Genomic DNA, 19445 nt, shown 5'->3' on the forward strand with positions numbered 1-19445 from the left:
TTTAAATGTTTCAAATAAAGGATCTCATATCTATGGGTCTATCTTCTAAATTCTGCTGCTGATTAGATTATACCCTGACATTACGCCAATAATATCAGTTTATATATTTTTTTCTGCTCAGTAGCGATCGTGTCTTTCTCTTCCACTTGATTTGTGTATAGCATATTTAAGGTAGCAATGCAATATAAAAACACTTATGCTCATCTACTGAAGTGGGATTCTGGAACTGTGAATAAATTGAATAAAACAGCAAAATAACAACAACAACAACAACAACAATAACATCTTCATTAAACAAAAAAGAGATTACCTTAGATAAAGTTTTATTAATATGTACATACAGTACCGGTAAAAGTCTGGACCCATTACTATTTTTAATGTTTTTGATTATTATGCTCTACAAGCCTGCATTTATTTGATCAAAAATACAGAAAAAAAACAGGAATATTCAGCAAGGATGTGTTAAATATATAAAAAGTGATAGTGAAGACTTTTTTAAAACAACTTTTTAACAATCAAAAATCCTGAAAAAAAGTATCACAGGTTATAAAATAAATATTAAGCACCATTTCTAACATTTGATAATAAATCAGAATATTATAAAGTTTTCTGAAGGATCACGTGACACTAAATTCAGCTTTGCATCACAGAAATATAAAGTATAGTAAAATAGAAAACCATTATTTTAAATTTTAATAATATTTCACTATATTATTTTTCTGTATTTTTGATCAAATAAATTCAGGCTTGATGAGCATAAGAGACTTCTTTCAAAAACATTAAAAATAGTAATGTGTCCAAACTTATGTACTGTGTAAGTAAAAATATACTGCTTTTAAAATTAAATGTTGTATAAATAAAAAGGTTAGGAATCATATTTGTTTCAAGTGTTTTTTTATTGGGGGTGGGGGGCCTCCAACATGAATTTTGCCTAGGGCCTCCAAATGTCTAGAACCGGCCCTGATTACTGGTGTTCATATTTGAACAAACCCTTAGCCATACTCTGGCACCTAATTCGTCAAGTACCACTTCAACTCATTCAACGCTCTATATTACGTTTGTTCTTCTTTTTTCATAACATATTGGTTTCTACTATTCCCATTGCTTGCAGACATTTTATTCACACACGCAGCTTTAGTAACCTTACTTTTTTTTTAGTTGTGTGTCAAGTTGAGAAATCTCTTATGGGCGAGTGTTGTTTTTCTCTGCAAATGACAAGAACTCTGCTTGTTTACTTGCTTCAGAGACTCGAACGTTGTTGACTCATTCATGTTAATGTGTTTTTGCACAGAACACTGACTGAATTGTGCTAGCCTAACTTTAGCCTATCTTTGATTAGTTGTGCTCATGTAGGTTTCCATGGTTTCCTTTGCACCAATTTATGAGAGAGGTTTGCCGTATGTTTTAATGATTAGAAAGTTGATTTTTAGGGGAATTTGAAGTGCCTTTTGACATTAGAGCTTCATCATTTTCAGACTAGATGATTTTGACCTCCCTAAATAATTACTAGCCAGGAGAGTGGAGACTTCAAGTCTCTCATTCCCTGATCATGCTAGTCCAAGTTTTTTGGGATTCATCTATTAATTTAAAAAAGCTGCTAAGCATATTTTCAAATTTTAAATGTATTATTCAGTTTAGGTTTTAAAATTTCATGTGGCTTGACTCTTGACTTAACTGAAAATCTTTACATTAGGTCTCCTTTTATGTAACTTTTTAAAGATTCAGATGTCTACAAATAATTTATATACACAAACTCGACACATGCTTTAATATAGATATTTCTTCCCTTTTAGAAGATTTGTCCTTTTCTTTGTAGTGGATCGTCTAATATGTCATTGACCCTCAGACTGGTTGGTGATGATCCAGTTTATGGACTAGCATGTTTACCAGCAGAATTTTCCAGGTGGTGTTGAAGCTGGTTGCTCGAAGAAGTCTTGCTGGTTTAGATAGTTGAGAAGCCTGGTGGGGACACTAGCACAGAAGCATCCCATGCTGGCCACACAACATGCCATGCTAGTCTTTAAATCAGGTTTGACATTGGCCATCAGAGTTCTTGAGTTCCTTTCTCACTGTGTATGCAAAGACAACTTCTTTTTGTATTCGGCTACAGGTTTTGTCTTCCTCGAAAGTTCTGCCGGTGACTCACAATTGCATTAGCCGCCGTGTGGCATTTTACACATGTCTGTGTGTGTTCATCTCAGCGTAAGGCAATTACGGCAAGATGAAATATTCATCGGGTCCCCGGACGCTCTCCCCTGCGCCCTCGAGTCCGGTGTGAGGGTGTTGATTGCGTCTGTGGAGCGTCCTCTCCTGTGATACAACATCAATGGCATGTTGTGAAAGTGGAGCAAGATGCCATTTGGGCTTTAACGACATACATATAAAAGAGATCCAGAGACCTGTCAGGTCTTTATATCCCCTCTGCCCCCTGTGTAAACCTTCAGGGAAATCAACAGTTTGATATGCAGAGCCATGCTGAAAAATGTATGGGGGTAATAAAGGCATGCACAGACATGGCATTTAGCCAAATATGGTTTCTGCCCGTGTCAGCCTTTGAGCGTAGTGACAGTCTTTTATCGTTGATATGACAAAAAGCCATTGTGGGGGATTCGACTCTGATCTGGCCTTGTTTGTGTTTATGTATGTTCTCTGACATTTACTTTGCGACATGAAAAGTGCCCCTGGTTGTCACATTATGGATACCAGGGGGCTTTAGATAGAGAATTCTCATTTTGCCGAAATGAAACTCACGCTGGGACCAGCCTTTTATCATCTAAGTGCTTTTTAGGTTGATGTACTTTTTATGCGTGTTGACAGAATTTCTTTTCTCTCTTCTCTCTTTTTACTCTCGCTCCAGGCCTCGTGAAGCTGGGAATCCACTGTGTCACATGTCAGAAAGTTGCCATAAAAATTGTTAACCGGGAGAAACTCAGCGAATCTGTGTTGATGAAGGTAAGATTGTGCTGTTTTTTTAATGTACTTCATGCGATGACTTAAGTAAACCAGCCTGTCTCTCTGTGCTGAATTATAATGGAATTGAAAGTTGTCAATTAAAGATGGCTGCTTGTACCAAATCTGTCACTTACATTACAATTACATTGTGGTGGGTGAGTTTGAGGATTTACATTTATTTAGACTCACAAAGCTTATTCTGTCACAATGCGATAAAAAAATCTTGCTGAAAGGGAAAGTTAGCACAATTTCTGTCCTAATTATGCCAAGGTTCTTGCTACAGCAACAAAACATGAAAGAGTCTTTGGAGTACAAACAGGCTGCTGTCACTGTTGTGCTGAACTGCCGTCAGTGGATTGTTCGAGTATATGAAAGGATTACCCTGAATGCTTTTACCCATCTTCAGTAGTGTGTAAGGAGTGGCAATGACATACATAGACCTACTATCAGACTGGACATTGATTAGCAGGAGTTCAGTTAAGGTTATCTCTAATCGTTCATTATCCGATTTGAATCGTGCACAGTGAGCTCTCCATCTGTGATGCTCTAGTTCTTATGAAAGTGGCACGTTATACATAGCTCATCATATGTAAAGTTCCCTCTCTGTGTTTGTTGAAAGCCAAATGTTGGAGAGAAATTTAGGTTCAGGTTACTTTATTTTATACCCGTAGGTAAATTAGGTTTCAGTGAATAAGGCTGTTTCTCATACATATTATAGACAATACAATAGACAACACTATAAAAACAACACTATAAACAAATATAAACACTCTAAAACAACACATTTTAATAAACCCATTACTTCATATTATTACTATTCATGTTTAATCACTGCAGGGACAAAGCTGTTCTTATACCATTTTGTTCACTAAGAATGAATTTCCGCCAAGAGCATTATCTGAAAAGAGTCAGGAAATGCCACAGATGTGGCTGCAAAATTTGGGTTGTTTACACAGATTGCATGTTTCATGGGGCAATTTGTGACAAGGAAAATATATAAATGGACAACGTCATGCTAATTGATCTTATGTGTTAGGACATATCTCAGGACTGTTGAAAAATGAACTGAATGAATGAATGAATGTCTTTCTTAAGTCTAATTGTCTTCAATAGAGTGTTTTTTTTTTTTTTGCTGGACAAATATGGTGGTCACATACCTGTGTTTTTATTATAACATTATCTGAAAGTCAGCAGTTTTTCTTTGCTTTACAGAGTGAATAATTGTCAAACTGCTACTGTGGTACAAAAATGACAAGATGCACCTAAGATATTCCTGATTTTTCCATTTTGCTTTATAAATTCATAGAGCTTTAACATAAAAATACTGCAGATCACCTCAACTTTTCACCCAATCAACATGATTTCCTCTCAGTGTCCATCCAGCATCATATGGATTTCATTAAATGGTTAATGGCTCATTAACTCCTGGTGGATTGTGGGGCAGCAGTAATTTAGACGAGCTGATTGGTTCCTCATTGTAATTGGATGTGAGATAGAGCTTTACAGTCATCCGGTCCCAGATCCCCCTGCTTACACATAGGTGTTTGGACTGCGAGGGAAATTGCTTCTCTGCAGGAAATAGAGCTAGGCCTTATGGGAGTCTGATTGTGGAGGCATGCTTTTGTGCTTCTCATTGTCATACTTTACTTTCCTCACCAAGCTGTATAATTTCAGAAACAAACAGATGCTGTCTGATCCTAACGCAAATTCAGAGTAAATCCGCCTCCGTGACTGATAGTTAGTCGCGTCCTCTGAAGGTCACATAACCCATTGCATTGTATCTCCTGCTTATTTTAGCTTCTCTCAGGGGTTGTTGTCGTGGCAACCTAACATGATTGGCTTGAGGAGGGAGGTGGGGGAGAAAACGATATGCTTGTAGTAAAAACAGCTTCAGATGTTGCACGCCTCCTTCGGTGTATCTGAGATTTTTTGAGCGGCGGGGATCGACAGTGGAGGCAAAAGAGCGAAACAACAACCCGTGGTTCTTGCGCACTTCCCAAAGTCATGACTAATCTTCTCTATGGTGTAATTTCCCATGATTCCATTCATTGGCTTTAACTAGACTTCATTTCAGTTTAACTCATTGGATAGTCTCCCAGTCATTGGCTGCGATGTTCCCCCTGGAGTTCATCTTTGCCACAGTCATGAAGTAATAAATAAACAATAATGACTTCATTAGCATAATTTTAGACAGTCGGCAGGAGGTCACCTGTCATTCTGTTGTTTTTCCTCTTCTCTTTCCTCAGCCTCCAGTGAACCCCTCGTTGTCTGGCATTTGCATAGCGTGGAGCCGGTGTGCAGCTGTCAATGTGTTGAAAAGCATGTGTGTCTGTATGTTGAAAGCAGGGGTTCGGTACTTCCTGTCAGTGTGTGCTTGGTGGGACACAGTAAAAGTAAGAGAGTGCATGTGTGTAAGCAGAGCCCAGGGTGAGCGTGTCAGGTTTTATTTGTGTTTGTATCCTGAGTGTCTGTTAGTGCACTGCAAAAATTTTCTTACTTAGTATTTTTGTCTTGTTTCCAGTCCAAAATTCAAAATGCATTTACTAAAGTTGTAAAATGCCATAAGATATTATGTCTTGTTTTCTGGGTAAATAAATCAAAATTAAGTGAGTTTTTGCTCAAAACGAGCACAATTATCTGTCCTTGGGGTAAGAAAAATAATCTTGTTTCTGTTTGAATTAAGATTATTTTTCTTACCCTCACTTAATTTTGATTAATTCCCCCAGAAAACGAGACACAATATCTTATCTGATTTTACTTATCTAGTAAATGCATCTTGATTTCAGAACTTTTAGATATTTGGACTGGAAACCAGACAAAAATCCTAAGTAAAAAAAGCATTTTTTGCAGTGTGTGTGTGTGTGTTCATGTCTACTCCCAGGGAGAGGCGGCGTTGTGAGTTAGGTCGTGGCACGCACAGAACAGAAGCCTGGCATTTGAGAACATGCTCCTCGCGGAGAACTCCACGGCCCCTGCCAGGCCCCTCCTGAACTAATGAAGTCGTCTCTGACATTTTCAGACATGAAAAGAAAAGCTCTTTGACTTACTTTGCGGTCACACTAATGAGGGTTATGTCAGGAGGTGACCTCGGCCTACTTTACCTCAGAGAATGTGCCTTAGATGCCTCACAGCAACATTTTCTTTAAGGGGAATATGTTGGTATGTGTGCGCATTCATTATATCGCATAGGTGATGTTTTGAAATAAATGAATTTGATGAAAAACAGAGCTCTTTAAACACTGGAAAAGCGTATCCCATTGTGTTTCCACTCCAGTCTGGTGCCATTTTGTGGAAAAGCTGTTTTAAAATGCTAAATAGTGTGCTTATCTTTCAGTTTCCCTTGAGGCAGGCCACTCAAAACTATTTATGACAAACCATGCATTAAACATCAGTCCCTCCTAATGAATGAATGCCTCTTGACACTGCAGGGTGGATCCCAGTAAACATTTCAGAAAGGTATCACTCTTTGGTTTAATCAAGTCTTGGGTGGTTAATGGTAAATGGCCCTAGGGATGGTGGGAGTGAAAGTTTCTCTCAGCGTGCGGCGTCGAATCCAGACAGGTCCCGAGGGGAAAGCTAACATTTCTGAAACCGAGCCCAGTGTTGCCCAGGAGACTGGCTGCTGAGGAGAAGGAGGGACATGTTGCACCCCTGCAGAGAAGAGATTACTCAAGCTGTGGATGAGTGCCAGTGTGCACACTATATGTTACGCAGTGACAGTGGAAAAGAACTTTAACTATATATTGAACTTAACTGTATTTTAAAGGAGGAGTGTGTGATTTCCGCAGCTCTAGCAGCACCAAACATTTTCAGGCATGTCCAGTCCTGCTCCTGGAGGGCCACTATCCTGCAGAATATAGCTCCAACTTGCCTCAACAAGCCTGCGTGGAAGAATCTAGTGTGCCTAGTAAGACCTTGATTGGTTGGATTGGACGGTGGATTGACCTGATTGGACAGTGGTTTGGACACCCCTTCTTTAGATCGTCTTTGTCAACTTTGGAAAAATCTTCTACGACATCTATGAAAATTCATCCATTCAGATATTCAAAACTCAACCTATATCTCACTGCTTTATCTCACTTTTTTCTGATATTTCTGGTTCCTAACTCTGCCCCGATTCTCACTTCATATCTGTCTTGGTGTTTGTTGTTTCCTTTTTAAAGCGAACTTGAGGTCCTGAAATGCTATATAATGATAAATTATTGTTATTACTATTATTATTACATATTATAAATGTATTACGTTTTCTGCGGATGAGGCAATACATTACTGATTCGGTTTGTATTTTTCAGTACATTCTTACTGATTCCGTATGAGTGTCATCACTTTTGCAATTTTGACAAACCCTCATCTATGTTTGCCAGTTAGAAAACATTGGTGTCAAATCAATAGAATTACAGAAAACCAAACATTTACATTTGCAAAGCATAAACAATGATGTACAAGTGTTCAGTGCAGCACTGGCTTGAATAGACAAGAGACTGTTAAATGTCAAATGTCCCTCATTAGTCCCCAGGCCAGCGGGACGTCTTTATATTTGAGACTTTATTTTCTAACCTCTGCTGATCTGGAGCACTGTGTTTGAGCTCTTGCTGACCTGAAGTGCTTTAGTGTTTGTGTGTTGCTGACGCTTTGCTGAGTGATAGATGGAGTCAGCTCTTCACACCGATGCTCCAGAAGAGCTGATGAACTGTGACGCTCTACGCAGAGACACAGCTCCACATCTGGGTATGACTTATCCTGTTCTGCCCCCCGCGGTGTTCGCTCCATCCATGATCTCTCAGTCAAATGAACCACTGCCTCTCTAATGGTGCTGCACTGAAGTGATTTAAGATGGTGTTTGTTTAATCCGCATTCACTGGCACTTTAGTCTAGGAAAAGAGAGATAGATGAAGGTCTTAATGATGCGATCACTGAGGCAGTGACGAGGCGCAGCGCAGAGATCTCAAAGCAGAATACAATTCATGTTTGCTTGAGCTCTGAGGATTTTTTTAATGTTATTGTTCAAAAAGTTTGGAGTCAGTGAATTTTTTTTTTTTTTAAGAAATTAATACTTTTATTCAGCAAGGACAATTGATCAAAAGTGACTAAAAAGACATTTACTGAATAATGTTATCAAAACTTAGATTTCGAATACATTTTCTATTCATAAATCATCAAAGAATCTAAAAAAACTATTATAACTGTTTCTACAATAATAAATTGATGATAAGAAATGTTTCTTGAGCACCAATCAGCTTATTGGAGTGATTTCTGAAGGATCATGTGACACTGAAAATTCAGCTTTACCATCACAGGAATACATTTGATAATATATTTAAAAAGGCAATTATTGCAAATTGCAATATTACTGTTTTTACAGTATTTTTAAATAAAATAAATGCTGCAATCAATAAATGCAGCTTTGGTGAGCATACGAAACTTCGTTCAAAAACATTAAACAATCTCCGAACTTTTGAGCAATAGTGTATCAGTATTTGCTGTATTGCAGTATTTTATGAGTTTCATGTTTTAAGATGACATGTAGTTCAAAATAGCATACAAATGCATTTTGTTTAAATGCATTATTTCCCTCCCCCCACTTTCTTTATACTAAATGTATGTTTACAGCCCTAATTATTTCAAAATGAAATATATTTTATATACAATGAAACGTATAAAAGAAGTAGCTCCCTATATAATACAGACAGCAGCCCAGCTTCTGTTCTTGTAATGATAGAGAAAATGCAGGAAGGGAATATGGCAAGGAGGGAATAAAAGATGAAATTTGCAGTCCAGCACAGAGGCAGAAATCGAGGCAGATTGAATGGCTGATGAATGATGGCTGACCCTAATCTTGTTATCCTGCCATTGATGACAGCAGTGTCATTTTCTCTCTATACGTTTCTCTCTTTTCTCCTCTAAATGATTATGGATCATTCATCTTCTCCTGCGCTCTGCGGGTAGATTGTTGTGTTTGCGAGGGAGATGTTTCTCTCACCGCGTGCACAGAGTGGGACACAAAACAAAATAAATGGCTGTCACGCGCTTCCCTCTGGCCCGGTGCATCTTCGTCTAATTTGCATATATAACTCTTTGAAGATGCCAAGCTGATTTTATAAGGTTTGAGTTTATTGATGACCCAAACGAGCACTGTATTGTTAGTAGCTCTTATACTATGTTCAGTTACAATACCTCTCTCCTGTGTCACTTTAATACATGGAGTGTGGAAAATCTTCCATATCTGTGTGTTCAAATTTTTTTTTGGAACAAATGACCAAAATAACCACATTCATGCATTTCAGTTTATGATATTGAGTACATTTGAGTGTATTTGTAGCTGTATTACTGTTCATGTTTAATTCAGCCTTCGAGATTAAATGGATAGTTCACCGAAAATTTTTAATTGTCATCATTTACTCACCCTCGTGTCAACCTGCATGACTTTCTTTATTATGTGAAACACAAAATATATGTATTTTTTAGAATATCTCATACCATAATTCTTAAAAAAGTAGAAACAAAGTCATACAGGATTGAAATGACACAAGGGTGAGTAAATAATGACACATAATGTAAAATTTATCATCAAGTCATCCTCATGATGTTCGAAATCCATATGTTCTTTTTTTTTTCTGAAGCACTGTTTGACATAAATGTGTATAGTAATACTCCCACACTAAAGTATACATTTCATTCTTTCCTCTATTCCATGTGCACTTCCTTCTCAAATGATTAAGCTGCAACTTTGACCCCAAGTCTCAGCACTTCACTGGAGGTCTTCTTGCTTGAGCTACCACATATACTGTAAAGTTATTTTGTTCAATCCACAGCATGGTATGTGCGAGCTTGAGTGATGTTGCTCTGGCACAGTGTGAAAGTCATCAAGCTGTTCAGAATAGTGTTCGAGAGCTGGTCATTTGCTACAGCAACAGATGGACATTTGATTTACACTTGGGTCTCTAATTTATTTGATTCACCTCAACATTGAATAGACTTATGTTTCAATGAAGATATGTGGGTTGACTCAATGTGAATCATTTTTTGAAATTCAGTTTTTCATCAAACTCAAGATGAATCATTTGGGTTTGTGATAAGACATGGGCTAATTAATATACAGTTTATCTTTTTCAGTATGACATGCTCTCAAAAGATATATTTCTATACGTATATGTATGCCATTTTTGTGATGTATATGCTGTCTATCTCAGTCTCTGGGTGCTTTTATCTATATTGAGCCTTTAAATCACACTGGAGTGAGGAATCGGTACATGTTGTTGATTTCTTTTCATTAACATTGTTAATTTTTAAAGCACACATCGATCCAACTGTCCTGAAGAAACTTGTTCAAGGTTAAAATTGTGATAGAGTAGTAGTGTGATATTGATTCTTCTTCCTATTAAAAAGACAGCATTGGTTATGTCCATCCTTACCTGTTAGTCAGCACATGATATGTCAGGGATCATGATATCCACATGATATCCAGTCAGCAGTAGTTTAGATTTTTTTTTAACATGGTTTAATTTGATTGTAGACTTAATTTTATAATGGGATTTATCAAGTTACTTACCAAATAAATAAATGCCATGCAGTGTTGTCTGGGACCACTGTCAATGGTCCGTTATAAAGTTTTAATAATAGAAAAAAAATATTTGACCTCATAATTCTTTCCAGTGTTCCAGAGAGCCATGTAATAATGTATAGTTGTAATACAGTAGATGTAATAATGTTATTTGTGAATGGCTTCTATTACAGTAGTTGTGTGGGTGTGATTACTTAAGGCGAGACACTACAGGTGAATAGGGTAAAATGTTAAAATAATAGATATCACCATGAAACTTCCTCAGTTGATTACTTTCACAAGTATATAAAAAAAATGTATTACAAGTTTTACAAATTTGTATGTTTAATTATGCAAATTAGGCATTATCTAAATATGCACGATTTTGCATATATTTTCGGTAGATAGATCTGAACATATGATAAAGCCAGGTGAAAAAATATTTTTTCATTTTGTTTACACACAAGATGAAAATAAAAACTCAGAGGGATTTCAGGATATATACTTTCATTACCTATAAAATCAAAATATACTGTCCATAGCCATAAAACATAGATTTTCACCATATTTTTTTGATTAAAATGTCACATAAATCAGGCCAGGAATGATTTATTAACAAATCCCTCTGAAAATATCTTCAGAATACTGCTAAGTGTATAACTGGAAAGTTTGGTGTACATAGGTGCTACATAGGCTGAGATGTTTCTACTGGAGAATGACAAAAAGTCATTTTGAGAAAACGTACTGGTTACTTTCGTAACCTCGGTTCCCTTAGAGATAAGGGAACGAGTACTGCGTTGCAAACGCTATGGGAAAACTCCTTTTCTCGAGAATATTGAAGCCTTTATTTTAAAACGCATTTGCTACAGCACAGGCGAGAGCATCAGACCCACGTGAGTGAGCTGATAGGCTGTGCTGTGGGCAACTGCACGAACCAATGGCGGATAGACAGAAGCGCGCGAGCCAATCAGGGCGCTTGGCGCTCTGTCACTGTCAAGCGCGCGAAACTACACGTGACCATAACATATAAATACAGATAGAATCCGCCATTTGACAGGTATAATCGACTGAAGCGACAAACCTGCCATAAGAAAAATAGCACGGCAAGGCAACGCAGTACTCGTTCCCTTATCTCTAAGGGAACCGAGGTTACGAAAGTAACCAGTACGTTCCCTTACGAGAACGTTCTCTCGTACTGCGTTGCAAACGCTATGGGAACGTTTCCATTTAAAACGCCGTGCTATTAATCTTTTGGCCGCTCTGACTCACCAGAGTTCCGGGAAGTACAGAATAGCCAGGATAAAAAGAGACCGAACATCGGGCCCATCAATTATCCGTAATAAAGACTGGCCAGAGCCAGTCATTTAACCCACAAGGTGATAGCCGTGTGTTTAATATCAAACTAGTCTGGGTCAGCAGAGCCAGAGTCTAGACTGAAAAGACTGTAACTGCAAAGCAGGGACATTAAAGTTATAATTCATCGGATCTGGCCAGAGCCAGTCACTTAGCCCACAAAGTGAAAACATTGTGTTCAATATCAACTAGACTGGGTCACAGAGCCAGTGTCTAGACAGAAGAACTGTAGCTACAAGCAAGGGCATTAAAGCTATAATTCAACAATGTGGACGGAGCGGATATCCGGCCGCCGCACATATGCTATAGATGGGAATACCCAAGTGACCATGGTTCAAAACTAGTCTGGATCCACAGAGCCAGAGTCTAGACAGAAAGAACGCATGTCTGCAGAGCAGGGACATCCAGCTTATAGAATCTCACAAATGTGGACGGAGCGGACCAGCCGGCCGCCGCACAAATGTCTTCAATGGGAATACCACTTGACCAAGCCCACGAAGAGGCAACACCTCTCGTGGAATGAGCTCTAACACCTATGGGACAAGAGAGGCCCAGTGAGGTGTAAGCCAGGGCAATGGCGTCAACTATCCATCTGGACAGTGTGGTTTTAGTGACCGGGAGGCCCTTGGATCGGCCCCCGAAACACACAAAGAGCTGTTCAGACTGTCTGAAAGAGGCCGAACGCTCCAGATAAATTCTCAAAGCTCTGACTGGGCAAAGCATGAGAGAATCGCTATCCTCCTCGGAGGAGGGGAGAGCTGACAGAGAAATAACCTGGGCTCTGAACGGAGTTGAGAGCACCTTAGGAACATATCCATGTCTTGGCCTAAGAATGACCTTGGAGTCATTAGGACCAAACTCCAGACAGGAAGCGCTGGTAGACAGCGCCTGTAAATCCCCTATTCTCTTTACTGACGCCAGTGCTAGAAGCAGGGCGGTTTTCAGAGAGAGAGACTTAGGATCAGCTGACTGAAGTGGTTCAAAGGGAGGTCCCTTAAGAGCCCGCAGGACCAAGGAGAGGTCCCAGGCCGGAACAGACGGTGGCCGAGGCGGGTTAAGCCTCCTGGCGCCCCTGAGGAAGCGAACTATAAGGTCGCTTTTTCCTAAGGAGGCCCCGGCTTCCAATACGTGAAAAGCAGCAATGGCTGCCACGTACACTTTGAGAGTGGAGGGGGAGCGACCCGCGTCCAACATCTCCTGTAGAAAAGACAGTACTCTTGGTACTTCACAAGTGTATGGGTCGAGGTCTCGAGCTAAACACCAGCTGGAAAACACTGACCATTTACTGAGATAGAGGCGTCTGGTAGACGGAGCTCTAGCTTCCTTTATAGTATTCAGGACGCCCTCTGGGAGGTTCTGGGGTACCCGTTGAGTGGCCATACATGTAGGGCCCATAAGTCGGGACGGGGATGCCAGATTGTCCTGTTGGCCTGAGTCAGGAGGTCGCGCCTCACTGGGATTGGCCACGGGTCTGCTACAGACAGCTGCATCAACTCTGGGAACCAAACCTGGGTCCGCCAGAGAGGAGCTACTAATAGCACTGCGCTTTTCGTGTTCCTGATCCGTTCGATGACCTGAGGGAGCATCGAGACCGGGGGGAACGCATAGAGAGGAAGGTTGGGCCAGTCGTGGGCCAACGCATCCCTGCTCTTTGAGAAAAAGATTGGGCATTGACAGTTGTCTTCTGAGGCGAAAAGATCTACTTCTGCCTTCCCGAAGACCTCCCAGAGTAGGAGAACTGTCTGAGGGTGGAGAGACCATTCCTCTGGGGGAACTCTGCCCCGAGAGAGCATGTCTGCTCCTGTATTCAACGTGCCTGGCACGTGAGCTGCCCTGAGCGAGCGCAGATTGGTGTGAGCCCATAGCAAGAGCTGTGAGGCTATGGCAAACAGGTTGCGGGACCTGAGGCCGCCCTGGCGATTTATGTAAGAGACCACCGACATGTTGTCCGTCCGTACCAACACGTGGTGTCCCGCCAGGTATGGGAGGAATGTTTTTAGGGCTAGAAAAACTGCTCTCATTTCGAGGCAGTTTATGTGTAGGCGTTTCTCCGAGCTCGACCAGAGGCCGGAGGCAGGCCTGCCCTCGTACAGAGCTCCCCAACCGGAGTTGGAGGCGTCTGTTGAAATCATCCTCCTCTCTGAAACTACCCCCATGCTTACGCCCTGCTGGTACCAGCTGGCGTTTTTCCAAGGGGCCAGGGCTTGAACACAGCACTGGTCCACCTTGATAATCAAGTGGCCTGAATGCCAGGCGTGGGGTGGCACCAGAGGAGCCAGCCACAGCTGAAGAGGACGCATACGCAGTAGGCCTAGTTGGAGTACTGATGATGCAGAGGCCATCAGGCCAAGGATCCTCTGAAACGTTCTGAGGGGTACAAGAGAGCCCTCTATGAACGATGCCGTGAGCTGCTGAATCGTTAGAGCACGGGCCGGTGTGGGCCATGCTCTCATAAGTACGGAGTCGAGAACTGTTCCCAGGAACGTGATACGTTGGCTGGGCAACAGAACACTCTTTGCAACATTGACCCTGAGCCCTAGACATTCTAGATGGCTGAGGAGCCAGGCTTTGTGAGTATGTGACTCCGCCTCTGACTGGGTCAGTATGAGCCAGTCGTCGAGGTAGTTTAGGATGCGCATTCCCCGCTGTCTCAGGGGGGAGAGAGCTGCATCCATGCACTTCGTGAATGTACGAGGCGCTAGTGCCAGTCCAAATGGAAGAACTGTGTACTGGAATGTCTGCCCCTCGAAGGCGAATCTCAAGAATGGCCTGTGGTGGGGGTTCACTTGAATGTGAAAGTAAGCGTCTTTCAGATCTACTGAGAAAAACCAGTCGCCTGGGCGAATCTGCGTCAGGATATGTCTGGTCGTGAGCATTCTGAACGGCCGTGACATGAGAGCCTTGTTCAGATGTCTGAGATCTAAAATGGGTCTCAGGCCGCCGTCTTTCTTTGGAACAAGAAAGTATCGGCTGTAAAAACCTGACTCGCTCAGAGAAGGGGGGATCTTCTCGATGGCCCCTTTCGCCAGCAGACTTAACACTTCGGTGCGGAGGACATGACTCAATGTGCCCCTTACCGTGGTTTGTATAACCGCGCGAAAACGCGGTGGTCTGCGGGCGAACTGAAGCGAGTAACCATGCTTTATGATGTTCATCACCCATACTGAAACTCCGGGGATAGCTTGCCAAGCTAGAGCCCGCAGAGCTAGAGGCATTATCATATCTGGAACACCCAGAGTGGGGGGCTCGGACTGACATGTATGCATGTGAGAAATTATGCTCGATTTGTGCTTTGTGTGGGTCGCTGTTAAAACAGCGTTTGTTTGCAGGGGTGCGTGACATGTGACGGGCCCATGAACTGCATTTAGAACTGCTGCAGCCGCCTGAACTGAAGAGGGAGCCGTGAGCAGTAGTCGAGCGATTTTTGAGGCTGGTCCGGCCGCAGCGGGACAGTGACCCCTCTTTGTGCCGGTTAGGACGGCTTCTTGGGCTCGTGATCGAGCGTCAGCTTCGGCCGCGGGCCCTGGCGCTTAGGGAACGGGAACCGTTTCGCTGGCTTCATGTGCTTACTGGTCTCAGCCGCTGGGCGGGGCTGGAGGACCTGGGACACCACTTTCTCAGGTCGCGGCGTGCTCTTGGGGCGCCGTTGGACTGAGCTGGAGCGCTTTGGTAGAAAGTGTCTCATGGCGCTGGAAGCCTTCTGAGCTTCAGTGAAGCGATCGGCGAAGCCGCTGACAGATGGGCCGAAGAGACCTGAGGCTGTGACGGGCGAGTCGAGGAAGGCGCTCCATTACCACTAGGCTGGCCATATTGCGGCCCAGGGCTTGAGCGGTGGTCTTCGTGGCCCTCAGTGCCAGATCCGTGGCACTCCTGAGGTCTTTAAATGTGTCTGGGTCCGGGCCTGACTCATCCATGGAACGGAGAAGTTTGGCCTGGAAGGCTTGAAGCGTCGCCATGGCGTGAAGTGCAGAGGCGGCTTGACCGGCGGCAGCGTATGCGCGGCTGGCAATGGCCGAAGTAGTTCTGCACGGCTTAGAAGGGTGCACCGTCTTAGACCTCCAACTACCTGCAGTGGGGGGGCATAAGTGTGCAGCGACCGCTTCCTCCAGTGGGGGGAGAGACACATATCCTTTCTCTTCAGCGCCGTCAACAGTGGAGAGCGTAGAAGAGGCAGATGAGCGCGTTCGCGCTGAAAAGGGCGCGCGCCAGCATTTTGTGAGCTCTTCGTGAACCTCAGGCATAAATGGAGCGGCGCGCTGACGAGGGGCCTGCTGGCGCCCCGGCAGGTACCATTCATCGAGGCGGCTTCTGGCGGGCTCAGCTGGAGAAAGCCAATCGAGTCCCAACTCGTCAACAGCGCGAGACATGACACGGAGAAGTTCGGCGTCAATGCTCGCTCGAGTATCAGAAAACTCTAGCTGAGAGGGGGGGGCGGGGTCCGCGGAGCCCGACCAATCCTCGCTCTCAGATGCCGCCATAGAAAGTGCGTCATCGACGTCATCCGGAGATGCGCCGAAAGAGACGAGTCCAGCCGCTTCAGACGAGGGGCGCTGCTCGCTCCGAGAGAACAGGACAGGCGAAGAAGGCGTGGGCGAGGCACGAGGAGAAAGGCCCGGCGTGCACTCGCTAAACTCACCGCGCTCAGGACGCCTCTGATCGCGCCGCTTCTTCCTACGGGGCTCGTGGGGCGCCGAAGACGGAAGGTGGGCGGAATCGGTCACCGTCGAAGACAGCCTTGAACGGAGAACGGAGACAGGCATCCCGTCGCAGAATTGGCAGCCGCCTTTCATGAGCGCTGCCTCGGCGTGCTCAGGGCCGAGGCAGGCCGCACACTGGGTGTGTCCGTCGGATGCATGCAGGGAGACCCCGCAGCTCTCACAGATGGAGAGAGGCATTATGCCGCGCTGTGAAAACAGCGGTTTGCTCTTTTAGATAAATATGCAATGAAAAGGATATAATTTTTCGTCGGATGCCACAGGGAAACGCTCAGCTGGCGAGATGCCGGGATGCGAAGCTGTTCCGCTGGACGGCTTTTCCACGACGAGGGCTTCTTACGACCGGAGAAAATCAGCGACGAGGTGAGTCGAGCTGAAGGAGATTAAATCTGTCAAATGGCGGATTCTATCTGTATTTATATGTTATGGTCACGTGTAGTTTCGCGCGCTTGACAGTGACAGAGCGCCAAGCGCCCTGATTGGCTCGCGCGCTTCTGTCTATCCGCCATTGGTTCGTGCAGTTGCCCACAGCACAGCCTATCAGCTCACTCACGTGGGTCTGATGCTCTCGCCTGTGCTGTAGCAAATGCGTTTTAAAATAAAGGCTTCAATATTCTCGAGAAAAGGAGTTTTCCCATAGCGTTTGCAACGCAGTACGAGAGAACGTTCTCGTAAGGGAACGGCAGTTAAAGATTTAAATAGCTCTAAATGAGAAATCGTCGTAGCTTTAAAATCCCCCTTTGGACATTCACGATTGGTTACTTATAGAAAGGAAATGCCCATATTTGGGTTACATAGCGTTGTGCAGGAGACTCAGAGCTTCACGGTGATGCCAGTCATGACAGACTTCAGTAAACAGACGGAGCTCGGCGCGTCGTATTGTAATGCTAACTTCCTGGTAAATTCGGGAGAAACTTACAGCCGCAAGTAAACAAAATGTAATAAAATAAACATCTTAATGTATATTTTCAACGTTTTCTTTATAGCAGCTTGAAAGAACACATATTGAAGGAGTAAACTAGCCCAAAATCTCAAAATTGACCACTGCATGAAAATCGATGTTTTTGCCTGCCGTGTCTCGCCTTAAGGATGATTTTGGTCTTTGAGCTTTAGAACTGAATGTTCAGCTCTGTATAAGCCTTTGTCATTTCTTTCACTTCTCTAAAATCTTAATTGCTGTAAAAATGTCAGAGCATAATAGAGCCTCGCTTATATTATCAGCCAGCTTTTAAGGACAGTTCACAGTGTTGGATATAATTTTTTTTTTTTTTTTAGTCACTTGTGCTCACCAAGACTGATTTCAAAAAAATAAAAAAAAAGAAAACAGTATAAACAGTAACATTGCAAAATATTATTCCAATTTAACTGTTTTCTTGTAGTCTTTAGTGTCACATGATCTTTCAAAAGTCATTCATGAACTATTTCTTCTTATTATCAGTGTTGAAAACAGTTGTCCTGCCTGATATTTTTATGGAAACCGTAATAAATATTTTTTTTCAGGATTCTTTGATGAATAGAAAGCTAAAAACCTGCATTTATTTGAAATGGAAATCTTTTAAATGATTATCACTTTTGATCAATCAAATGCATCCTTGCTGATTAAAAGTATTAATTTCTTTCTAAAAAAAAATCTTACTGATTTTTTAATGGTAGTGTATATATATTGCTTATAAGAGTTAACTGCATATAAGGGACAGTTTAAAATGCATAGATAAAAGTGCATTGTTTATGTCAAATTTGTGAAACATGTTTAATGTTTTAGCTCACAATCATGTTTTTCCACAATCCTATTCCCCTCCGTCTGACACTGGGTGCATCAGCTTTGACTGATCATTTGGTCAAACAGAGAAGGCCCTGAGGAATCAGGAAGTAGAAGATAAAGGAACGCCGTTACCTTTTCATTTGGTCCCCGGAGTGACCTTTAACCCTCTTTCCTTCCTTGCCAAAGTCATTATGGCTGAACTGAGACAGGAGCAGTAGAGAAAATGTCCATTATGTGAGATTTATAACTGTGGTCCATGTCCATTGCTGCCTACAATGACAGATAAATCAATTGACGTGGACACCTGTGTTCCATGATTATGATTGCACAGACGCCCTGAGAGGATGTGAAGGTGAAAGATGTCTTTGTGACGTTAACTAGCAGATCTGTCTACTTAAAAAATGGTTTCGCACCTGTCTACATAAAAAACTGGTTTTAGTTTTATAGCCTAATAACAGATTGCTGACCTTTCTTGAAAGGTTACCATTAGCGCTCTGTTTTAAGGAAAGTTTAAGGGGTCGATGCTTAGGACTTAGGAATGAGCTGAAAAATGATTATAAACCATATCAGCCTGGCTTATGAATACTTAAAGGTATAGCGGAGGATTTTTTACTTCCGGGTGGATCACCTATACTATTGGTCCTCCTAATTGTCAATCATTCTGGTGAATCGATCAAACTTTTCAAAAAGTGGAGAGGGCGGGTCTTATCTAAAATTCGGAAAGATCCTCCGCTATACCTTTAAATGCCATAATATAATAATAATTAATTTCCTGAGCAAAAAAGTTGGTCTTAGCGATTATGCGTTTGCCAGCTTGTTTCAGTGCTGTTAAGTGAAACCATTACAATATTTTTTGTTAATTAAAATAAAGCTGAAACAAAATATTAGATGAAAATAATTTTAACTTTGAAAATTTGAATTAAAATTGGAAATTAAAAAAATCTAAACTATAAAATAAGTTGAAGTATTAAAATTAAGAAACATTTAAAAAAAATAGCATAAATGACAATAGCACATGACAGAATCACTAAAATATACAAATAAAAGTTAATTAAAAATATTATTCAATATTATAAAAGTATATAAATAATACTAAAATAACACTGGCTTGTTTGACTTTCCT

The 19445-nt window shown here is 42.1% G+C and overlaps 1 protein-coding gene across 1 annotated transcript in view; it reads left to right on the forward strand.

Annotated features, from left to right (window-relative positions):
* brsk2b (BR serine/threonine kinase 2b) overlaps positions 1-19445 on the forward strand; it is a 139140-nt gene that overhangs the window by 67285 nt on the left and 52410 nt on the right. Inside the window, exon 2 of the mRNA XM_081394144.1 lies at positions 2858-2952. Coding sequence (XP_081250270.1) covers positions 2858-2952 — 95 coding nt within the window. The remainder of the gene's footprint in view (positions 1-2857; positions 2953-19445) is intronic.

The sequence above is a fragment of the Scardinius erythrophthalmus genome (assembly GCF_964197995.2).
Source record: "Scardinius erythrophthalmus genome assembly, chromosome: 2".
In the NCBI taxonomy this organism is placed as follows: domain Eukaryota; kingdom Metazoa; phylum Chordata; class Actinopteri; order Cypriniformes; family Leuciscidae; genus Scardinius; species Scardinius erythrophthalmus.